Source organism: Echinops telfairi, unplaced genomic scaffold (genome assembly GCF_000313985.2).
Source record: "Echinops telfairi isolate 266 unplaced genomic scaffold, ASM31398v2 ScPeMD7_7425;HRSCAF=8463, whole genome shotgun sequence".
NCBI lineage: Eukaryota > Metazoa > Chordata > Mammalia > Afrosoricida > Tenrecidae > Echinops > Echinops telfairi.
Window position 1 is genome coordinate 1,347,035 of NW_022111325.1, and position 11,144 is coordinate 1,358,178.

Below are 11,144 nucleotides of genomic sequence, written 5' to 3' on the forward strand. Positions count from 1 at the left end.
CTTGCTTGGCGAAGCCCTCAGCTAAAAAGGATGGCAGTTCAAGCCCACCCAGAGGGCCCTCAGGAGACAGGGCTGGGGATCTGCTTCGAGTGGTCCTACTCTGCACACAGGGGGCCACTACTGGAGCTTTCTCTGAGGGTCTGAGGGTCCGCGTGATCCTCTGAATCTGCCCAGCCTAGCATCTCTTTGACCCAGGAGCCACCCCTTCCCGGCCCCTCCTCCAGCCGGACTACTGAGACACTGAGAGAGGACAGCGGAATGAGTGGGCATCCTAGGAGAAGAAAGGGGTGGGGGGCTTCTCTTGGGGGCAGGTCAGAGTGAGTTCTAAGCACAGCAGGCCAACCAAGCTTGGGTCTCGCGTCAGGTCCAGTTCGGCAGCTCCGCGCTGTGGGTTTGAACACCTCTCTGGAAGCACCGTCCCTTCTGTGTTGTTTATTTCTCTGGGAACAGATATTACACATGAAAGGGACGTCTCCGCAGATGTAAGTGTTCTCAGAAGAGTGAGATGTGGTTCAATTAACAAGGTGTCCTGCACTTCCTGCCACGCTATACATATTTATTGATTTGATTTCCAGCCGCACTGTTTCGAGGAGCAAGTGGGCTTGAGGAGGATATTGGAGAATTATTTTTGAAAGATTGAAATTAGCAGCCACAATCTCATCTCCTTCTACAATTACATTGCAGAAAATGGTTTGTTTTCCTGGCGTGCGAGGGAGCGGGCTCGCCTCGGCTTTATTTTCCTCTGGCGTCTGGTTCACGGAGTGAAAAGTGGAGGGGACAAAGGAATAACACGGAATAAAAGCGGCTACGTGGCTTGGAAACCAGCAAAGGGGAGGAAGCAGAAAGACGGCTAATGCCCTCTTGCTGGGTAAACAGCTTCCGAGAAAGTTCTGGAGGAATAATGGCAAGCGTGTTCGTATGGGATGTTCCAATCACTCGCAGAATTTCCTTCATGCCCAGCGAACGGGCCTTTGGCTTACCGCTTACAGGGGCCGAGAGGCCGGAGGCCGCATGACCAAAGGCCGTGTCCAACGCACAGGGCTGGTCTCAGCCACAGGCTTGCCTTCGACCTCCACAGCGTCCATGCTACAGATCCTGCTCCCTTCCGTCCAGCCACGGCTCAGGGCCACGAGGTGCCCCGTCAGGCCACGTATCCATTGACAACATAGGAATATTCGCCCAAGTTCTTCTTTGAACCCAATAAATGTAATCAAAGCTCTTCTAAGAACCCAATAAATGTAATCAAAGACTGAGCCACCAAACACCATAAATATACTGCCGGAAACCTGGACAGGCCTTGGCAACTGCGCCCTCTCCCACTGCCTTCCCCAGGAGGAGCGCTCTCTGCTCACTCTCTCTCTCTCTCTCTTTTGTTCTCCTCCCTGCCTTTGTCTCCACGCCCAACACAGTGCCACTGCGCTGGCTGCAACGTGAATCACCCAGGAGTTGATTTAGCTTTCAAAAAAACCCAAATCAACATTTGGTTACTCTTGCATTTCTAACCTACTTCAGTCCCCCAAACAAAGAAGGCATGTCTTGGCTGCTAAGACCACCCCCCCCCCACCCCCTCTACAGCTCAGGGGTCTTGGGTGCTAAGACCCCCCCCCACCCCAGTCCAGGGCTCTTGGAGGTAAGGCCACCCCCCGCCACCCACCCAGACTCTCTCATCTCAAAGAAGAGCGTTTTGCAGAAAATCCTACTGCTGACCTTCCTGCAGCCTGCAGCTCTAAAGAATTTTCCATAAAAGCTGTCATTAAATCAACAGCTCCTGCCTCGCTCGTTCGGCCTGCTGTTATCCTGGAAGGCTCGTTTCTGCCTCTTCTCAGTGGGTCTTTGATTCTCTGACAATTCAGTGGGGTGTTGGGCTTGTAGCAGCTAAATGATCTTCCCAGGCTTGCATAGTTTCTGTTTTTCATCCTCCTAACCATATGCAGAAGGGTATGAGTGAGAAATATTATCCAGAAAACCCAAAGGAGGGGTAGGGGGAGAAAGGAAGATGATGTTTTGATGAACACCCTTATTTCAGAATCTGGGCTCCACTGGAACGATTGTTCTTAATGTTTTTTGTTTCTTGTTTTTAAAGAATTAGCTTTAGTTGTATTTCCAACATTGCCTCTAAGGCGTTGCAGCACTTTCTACTGAGGACCACGGAAATCTCTGGGCATCAACAAAAATTTACCTCACGGTGGGTGATTTCTTCGGCACCATTAAGCCCTGGGGCGGGTGACAAAATTGCATGTCACAGACTTAATGATTAGAAGGATTATTTGGTCGCCTGCACCATGTACAATGATTTAATAGATGACAGGGCGGTGGAGCGTCAGGCTGCTTCACCCATGTGGAGAGGCTGCAGGCAGGGACCCCGGGCTCCTTCAGCCCTCTGTGTACGCCCTCATCTACACCGGTACTGTACTCTTAACACCAGCTTCCACTTTGGTCTTGAGCAAAACTGTTATGGGTCGAATCACTTCCCCCCTGCCCCGACCCCTCAAGATGGGCTGTAAATCTTCATTTCTGTGCCCATTATCATCCCATTAGACACTGGATGGCCTTTGCTGTGTGAATGAGACAGGATTGGTGCAGGTACATCTCTTTTGAGATAGGAAAGAGATCAGACAAGCAGGGAGAGAAGCGGAGTTGGGAAAGCGGGATGCCAGGCCTTGTGGGGATCGTTCAGGCACAGGAGCTCAAAAGAGACAAAGCGCCTTCCCCCAGAAATGACAGTGAGAGAAAGCGTCCCCTCCGGTCGGTGCCCTGAAGTCTGGCCTCTAGGCTCCTGCACGGTGAGAAGCTGCATTTGATGGTGTGGCAGTGAGATCATCTGTTGTCAGTTTGGGGATTCAGAGAGAAGGGTGGAGTCTAGCCTGTCCATTGGGTCGCAGTTTGAGGACCTCATTTGGAGGCGCTAAGGAGATAAATCGCTCGCTGGAGGCAGGACGGATGCTCAATCCCTGGGAGACATTCTGGTGGACAAGCCACATGGAGACAGACTGATGGTCACCAGAGCCTCAGAGCTGGAGGAGCTACGTGGAGACCCACGCCAGCACTGAGATGCTTACACCGCCACTGGATCCACAAGACTTTCCACCCACTGGCCTGGGATCTTCCTACATTTGGCGTCATTGCATGTTTTGTGGGAGTCTGAAGAGGGATTTATAGACTGGTATCGGACAAACGGGCTAATAGCCGACTTACGGACTTGATCTGGACTGGGCTGTTATGTTTCCTCAATGTACTCTTTATATAAAGCTCTTTCTTATACACATCCGAGGGTGTCTAGGAATCTGTTTCTCTAGTCTACCCGGACTGACACAGGGTGAGAGCGCCACCTGCGGGCAGCATTCCTGTGATAGCAGTGCTGGGTGACAGACCCCACCCCACCCACCCCACCCCCGGCCCCCCATGGGGACGTGGGCCCCTGGTGCTTTACCCGCTTGGTGAGCTGAGTGTCCATCATGAAGTTGTGGACGTGCTTCTCTGCTTTGGTGAGTTCCAGCTTCCGGGCCACCACGGCCACCACGAGGGCAGTGCAGCCCGCACCCTGTGGGGACAGCAAGGACACAGGACGGGAAAGAGGACATCACTCAGAGGCCAGGCCTGGGAGAAAGTGCCCCAAACCCCGTGCCCTCAGTGGGTGTTTCCTGGGGGGCGGCGGCTTCCTGGTTGGTGGAGACCCATGTGTGGAGACCAGCACCTTCTGGCTTGTCCTCCACAGCTGACCTCTGAGAGAAAGGGTCTTGCTAAAACTTCCTGGCCCTTCTCGGGCAGGATTAGGGATGGAGGCTGGGGATTTGGGAACGTCAAACCGATAATCCCCAGGGCCCGCCAGGCCACGCAGTGGGTCCACACACACGTGCACCCCTGCCTTCCTGCACATCTAACCCCACTGCCACCCCCAGAACAGTGGGCCCAGAGGGAAGGAGACGAAGTCGCCCTGGATTCCTCGCACCCTCCTGACAAAAGAACCACCCCAAACCTAGTGGCTTCAAGTTGATTCTAACTGATGGCAACCTCACGTGCTCCTGAGTAGAACTGCCCCTTAGGGCTTTCTTGGCCAGAATCTCTATGGAAGGAGATGGGCCAGGCCTCTCTTCCCGGACACCCTGGGTGGAGTCAAGCCTCCTGTCTTCAGGGCAGGTGCAAACGTGCGGCACGCAGGGAGCTCAGGATGCAAGAAGGCCCTGCAGAACTGTGAGTGTGCTGTCCCGGAGTTTCCATGGACAGACTCCAATGAAGAGGCAAGACACCAGCCACATAGATGGTCCTTCAAGAAGGAACACTGCGTGCGGAGCCTGAGCTCAGCCCCGGGTCGGGGCTTTGTGCCCGAAGGTCTGGCACGACTCAGCGCCGGCAGCGTCTTGCTCTCCTTCATCAGAAGGCCCGGCACCCACCCCCACGCAGAGGGTCCGAGGACCGACAGCAACACTCGCGCAGAAAAGCAGGGTGGATACGCAGTCGCAGAAGGCCCGGCGGGCTTTCCGGAATAGTGCTGCTATTCTGCTTCGGTGGGTCCATGGGGGCGCACTCGGAAGGGGTACGAGGAAGAAGCAGGGGTTCAGGAGTCTCCAGGACGGCAGGGCCCACACTAGACTGCCTGGTAAATGAGCTGAGGGAGCAAAGGGGTCTGCAACCACGGTCCTCCCGCCCCCATGGACTTCTGGGCCTCTCCTGGGGGGCTGCTCGCCCAGCCCGTGCGCACCCGGGGAAGGAGGGAGTCATTCTGCCCTGGTCGGGCACCCCTGTGTGCCCCGGGCCTCAGAACAGGGAGCTCTGTTGTCCGAGGTCTGGCCTCACTCTCAAACTTGCTTGCTGCCTGCGGACCACGTTTTGGGCTTCCCAGACTCCCACCCGTGGACAGACACGAGAAGCTTACAAAGGCCAAACGCCTGTCCCTTTAACTGCCACAGGCATTAAAGTCTCAGAGCCCCCTTTAGCGGGATGTCACCAATCCACCGGCACCATTGTGACCTCAGGGGTCCTACAAAATGTGTGCCGTGCAGACACCCACGTGTTCCATCTGCAGCTACCGGTCGGAATCCACTCAGCAGCCGTCGGCTTGGTTCTTGGGTCGGCCTTGGCCGCTACACTAGGGCTGGGAGGTACGCCCACAGGTGGATCCGCAAGGCTCGCCCCTTGTCGGTCAGAGCCTGGCCTGCATCATGTGGGGCCTGGCCGACGTGGACAATGCTTCGTCTAACCCTTCGTGAGCGCCGCCACGGAAAGCCCCTCGTGTCCCCTGGTGTCTTTGTCACGCAGCCACGTCCAGCACAGTCCAGTGACGAGACCAGGGTCTGTTGTCGACTTCCCCTTGCCGACCTCGTTTTCCTCCCTCATTGAGAGAGGCCTGCGTCTTCTGGGCTCTGTGACTAGCAGGAGACGGCGGAGGAGATGGGCCAGTAGACAGCCTGGCCGGTGGCGGTCATCCATTTAGCCAGGGCTCAGAAGCAAAACCCTAGCTGCCCTACAAGGGAGATGTCTGTCCCCTTTCCCCCAACCACAGCAAGCAGAATGCATCTTCCGTATAAGAAGTCCCCGAGGGACTCGGGGATGGAAGCCCCAAAGTGGGGGCCGTATCGCTGTGCTAAAAACAGAGCACCCGGGGAGTGGCCTCTGGGTCCGGACTCTGCTGTGGGCTCCCGGGCTGAGAACAGAGCAAACCTGAGGATGGACGCTTCTCTGCTCTGCTGGCAACTCTGGGAATTTAAGGCATCAGTCCTCCAGCATCCTTACTGTAGCGCGGGAAGAGTGACAGTCTCAGAAACCCACAGGACCAGTTCAACCCTGTCCGGCAGGGTCGCTCTGAGTTGGCACCGGCCAGTTTGGTTTTCGGTGAGATGTTCTGTGGCTGTGTCGTGGTGTACAGTCCAGCCTGCCCAGCACAGGGCTTCTCGTGGGAAACCAGGTTTCAGCTAAGGAGCGATCCAGATACATTTCTGCACTGAGGCAGGACGGTGGGCCAGAGGACATCCCAGGTTCAAGACAAAGAGGGCCGAAGTCCCTGTGGGTGCTTCTCTGGAAGGTGCTGGGCTCCTCACCTCTCCTCCCAACCTGAATAGGGAGCTGGAGAGGCTCGCAGCTTTCTGCTGCTTTGAGAAAATCCAGCAACTGGAATTCGGGAGATCACTGCTAATGAAGCCTGACCTGGTCACTTCCATTAAGAAGCAACCTCGTACAGACGGGGTCAGACACCAGCAGCCTTCAGGGAGTGGTAGGCAGGGCGCTGACTTCGGGACAGCCGGTGCTCTCCTGTGCGTGTGGTGTGCATGTGCGTGTGGTGTGCATGTGCGTGTGGTGTGTGTGTGTGTGTGTGAGACAGAAGGGGACAAGTTGAAATGCATCCTAAACAGCCTGGGTCAGAGGAGGGAAGCGGGCAGGAGGAATCAGGAGAAAGAGGAGCAGGTGGACTCGAGAGGTGGGAACAGAGACCAAGGAGTGTCGTCTGACCTCCGTGGTCAGTCTTAGAGGAAACACAGGACCTATCATGGGAACCCCCCCCCACCCCACCCCACACACACGCTCTACGGTCATCTGTACGGGGTGATACCTCTGTGGTCCTGTTGGCATGATGACTGGCCGTAGTACCTAGAGAAAGTGAACTGCTCCGGCCAACGGGCCACGTGAGCCGCCTGGAAGCACTGTTGTGACGCAGCTGTGACACAGGCTGGCCTTCAGGGACAGATTGCCAGGGGCCTGGCGGTTCGGGCATGGGAGGGTGCCCCTGTTGTTCCCGTTTGGCATCATAGAAATGACTAGTGGGCAGAGGGGTCAAGCGAGGAGGAGGAGGGGTGGGGCAGGGAAGACCTGTGCGGGGTCAGCCGGTGGAGCAAATCCAAGTCTCAGATGAGGCAGCTTCTGTATCACAGCTGACACCCGCTGTGAGTCCTTGGGTCTTCTGGGCCCAGCTCCTGGTCCACGGAGGACTCGGGGCGGGGGTGGGGGTGGGCACGCACTGGCCTGACTCCTCTCTAGCCTTGGACCCCCCTCAGAGGCCTGGGCTCCTCCACGTGGCTCCTCCCACTCTTTGTTCTCCGGCAAGAGAACCATGGAAGCCTCCAGGGGAGGGGGGCGGAGAGAAGAATGAGGTGTTCTCACCCAAAGAAGCATGAGACGAAGTAAAACACAAATGAAAGTGACAAATGGAGGAGGGACGCGGGAGGCTTTGCAGTTGGGTTCTGTTCCTGCAACAGATTCCATGCAACAACGAAAATAACAGCAATTGGTTTGAAACCAAGGTGTTTCGGGGAGAGGCTCACCCTCCAAACTGACATTAAGCAGATGTCTTGCTGAGCGCCGCCCCCCCCAATGACTCAGTGCATGCTACCTTTCCGTCCCTCCTCACGCTCCTTCTGCAGCCCACAGGCCTCTCTCAGGAAGCCTTCGGTGGGGAGGTGGGGGGAGCAATGCCCCCCCAAGGCCGCTGTCTCTCTGTCTCTAACTCGTGCAGGTTCCACACGGGGAGTCGGACTCTGGAAAGCTACACTGGGGTTACTACTGCCGGGTCTGGCCGATGCCTGGAAGGTCCGTCTGGAACTTTCACTGTTGGTTCCAATCCCGGGTCCTAGATAGGGGCGGCTTTTTCCTCCACGGCCTGGTCACTGCTGTCAGGGAGACTCTTTATGGGGAGAATGTGTCTGCTGGGTCTGCCTGTGGGGGTACAGCCCTTCAGAGATGCGGGGTCTGTGCCAGCAAGGTCAAGTCGCTCAGGCAATTAGGCGCCCCGCTTAATGGGTGACAATTACATCGTTACCGGGGATTGCCAAGAGAAAACAATGATTAAGACTATTTGCAGCCGCGCGCGTACACAGCTCCTTCCTCCCCGCTTCACAAGCATTTGGCCTTGGTGGTGTCCATGGTAACCAAATAGGAAGCCCTACCTGGAGTGGAGGCGCTGGCAGTAATGATCTGAGATAGACATAGGCTGGGAGGGGGAGGGGGCAGGAGTCTCAGCCGCGAGAAGCCCTTGGAAGGAGTGACTCAGATGGAGTCACATCTGTCAGGGAAAAGCTGCCACCAAAGTTTCCTCTGGGCGGCTGGTCCCTGAGCGGGCAGCCGTCTGTCATTTGGTGGAGCCCACTGGTGGTGGTGGAGGCACGCAGCCTGCTCCCGTGTGTAGGAAGGTGCCTATTTTTGCAGAAAGACACGGAAAGCCTGTGCTGTGGGGCTTTACGTTACGTCATTGAAGGTGGGTATCGGTCCCCCCTCGTCTGCTTGTTCTTTCCACTTTGATCTCACCTCTCTTCACAAGGAAAGAAACCTTCCCTGCCAAGGAGCTAACCCAGAGAGAGCCGGCACCAAGGGGGTGGGGGTGCTGCCTTTGGAAGGCTCTGAGCCCACATGGGGGATGGGGATGGGGATGGGAAGGCTGAGCCCACACCGGGGATGGGGATGCGATGCCCGAGCAGGGGGATGGCCAGAAGGGGCAGGGGATCCAGGGAGTCAGGGAAGTGGCTGAGAAGCAGGGCTGTTTCTTGGATGTGGTATACACAGAGAGGGAGACTTAGCTGGGCTTGAAAAACAAGAGGCTCCCGGCAAGGCCCATCCACCTCTGGGCAGCTGGGCTCCGTGCCTGCCCTGGCTGAGGGTGGCCCGCCCTCGGAGTGGCTCTGAGGGCCAGGGAAGGCTTGGCCACCCGGCATGGTGTCGTGGCACTCTGGCAGAAAGACTGTCTCTGGTTTCCTGGTGGCAGCTGGAGTTGTGCCAGACAGACTCCTACTAATCGCTGGAGCGGTTTATTCTTACCCTGGCCCATGGTGTATCCCAAACTCGAAGCTACGCCTTGTGTCGTTCACTGCTGTTTCAAGATCTGCCCACTCACGTGGGTCTGCTCTGGGTTTACTCAGAAAAGGGAGGCGGCTGTGTCCCACCCCCGGGTGGCATTGTGGGGCCCCAGCCAGCTCACCATGCAGGCCTCCGACCCCAGAGGATGCACCAGGGACCCTCCTTCCACCAAACCAGTCCCACAGGGATGGGGGGCTGCATAGGTGGGGCCACCCAAGGCCCATGAGGTGTTAACTCAGACCCTGGAGGAAGAGATACCCCCCCCACCCCGTTTCCATTGCAAAAGAGAGTTATTTCCCTTCTGGAAGGAGAGGTATTTTTCTCTCCTGAGAAATGGAGTTGCTGAATGAGATCTGAGAAAGAGCCAACAGGGAGGATTCTGGTTCAGGAGGGGTGGTGCGTGGGGGGCACTCAGGGAGAGGGCTGCCTTGAGGAAAGTTGTAATATCCCCCCACAGAGACATAAAACAGCCCACACACACCTCGTCCACCTCCCATCCCATGGCTACCAAGATTCATCCCTGAGCCTCAGCTGGTTCCTGACAGCTTGGACCCTCTCTGTTCTAGAATTCTAGAAGAAGGCCAAGAGGGGGGCTGCCAGCCCAGGACCTACAGTACCCCGTGGATAAGGGTCCTCATCGCCCTGGCAGGGCCATGCCCCGAGGGGGTGGGGCACAGAGGGCCCACCCGCAGGGCCAGTGTGTGTGTGGACCCTACTGGCTGACAAGGAGACGGCTTCCCTTGGTCCTCATTGGGAGCCCGAGCGCAGGGCCCGCAGGCCTTCAGCTCCCCTTTGCCCTGGAGACACTGAGGTCAGTAGGTTGGGGCTTCAGCCAGGGGGCACGGCCAGGGGCAGCAGGAAGGAATCAGACCCTGGTACTGCAGTGTGGTGGCCCACCCCACCCGTTCACAATGCAGAAATGGCAAAAGTGCGTGAGTCTGTGCATGTGTGACTGTGCGTGCGTGACTATGCTTGTGTGACTCTGATGCCATGCATGTGTGACTCTGCGTGCGTGACTCTGACTGTGTGCGCGTGGAAGCTGAAGACTGGGGAAGCCCAGCGTGACCCCGGACCACGGAGCCAAACCAAACCAGCCACCAACCCAGCGGCCTGACCTCCTGGCCGGGGCTCAGGTCTCTGAAGGTGGGTTCAGCGCTCTACCCCATCCCCACCTCTGTGAGTCCCAGCAGAATGCACCAGAAATGGTGCTCTGGTTGGGGCGGGGGACAAAGCTGCACGCCGAGGTGCACCCTGGGAGCGGGAGTGAGGAAAGGACCGCCCGACCCCGCCGGCTCTGCCGTCTGCTTTTGTTAGGTTGCGACAGGACCGTGGACTGTCCTGTGCCAGGGCCGTATCCTGACTTAGAGCAGCACACTGAGAGGCGAGACCGGCCGTGGACTTCACACCTGGCCTTGAGGCGCAGGGACACGCACACAGGCCTGCTGGCTAGCAGCCACCCCTTCTCTGCCCGCCCGGCTGGGGGGCACCTCTGTGCTCCAATAGGGGGCTCTGCAGGGTGAGCAGAGCTTGAGGAGGGGTGGGGCGGGGTGGGGGTACTCACCATGATGCCGGTGAGGAGGCAGACCCCTTTCCCGCAGTACGTGTGGGGCACCATGTCCCCGTAACCAATGGAAAGGAACGTGATGGAGATGAGCCACATGGCGCCCAGAAAGTTACTAGTTACATCCTGCTGGTCGTGGTACCTGCCAAGGGGAACACAGGCATTAGTCTTTGAACCGCCGTGCCCGGGGGAGAGGCTGCGGACCACACCTGGAGGTGGGAGAGGAAAGGAGGCCTTGGGGCGAGGAGCAGACAGCAGTCAAGTGGCACGCACATCGCTCCAGGCTGCTGAGCGTGCCCCCGACGGTGGCCCCCGTGCCCCCCTCCCCTCCCCATGCTGAGCTCGGCTCCAGAGAAAATGTTTGGTCATGAGCTGCACCGCACTACAGACATCCTTTTGGTGTCGATCAAAAGCTTTGGATAAAATCATGCAGTAATAAAATTGAAAATTTCCCCTCTCGGCCGACAGTCGAAATGTAGGTGGATACGAGGACTCTGGGATTACCAGCTCCCCAACAGGGGGCATGTCAAACCGTGTCTGCTGGGTCTGCCTGTGGGGGTACAGCCCTTCAGAGATGCGGGGTCTGTGCCAGCAAGGTCAAGTCGCTCAGGCAATTAGGCGCCCCGCTTAATGGGTGACAATTACATCGTTACCGGGGATTGCCAAGAGAAAACAATGATTAAGACTATTTGCAGCCGCGCGCGTACACAGCTCCTTCCTCCCCGCTTCACAAGCATTTGGCCTTGGTGGTGTCCATGGTAACCAAATAGGAAGCCCTACCTGGAGTGGAGGCGCTGGCAGTAAT

General features: G+C 57.3%; 1 protein-coding gene across 1 annotated transcript in view; it reads right to left on the reverse strand.

The window, feature by feature from the left end:
- Positions 1-11,144, reverse strand: part of KCNN3 (potassium calcium-activated channel subfamily N member 3) — a 201,039-nt gene that overhangs the window by 19,210 nt on the left and 170,685 nt on the right. Inside the window, exons 4-5 of the mRNA XM_030887860.2 lie at positions 10,340-10,481; positions 3,431-3,541 (exon numbers count right to left, since the gene is read on the reverse strand). Coding sequence (XP_030743720.2) covers positions 3,431-3,541; positions 10,340-10,481 — 253 coding nt within the window. The remainder of the gene's footprint in view (positions 1-3,430; positions 3,542-10,339; positions 10,482-11,144) is intronic.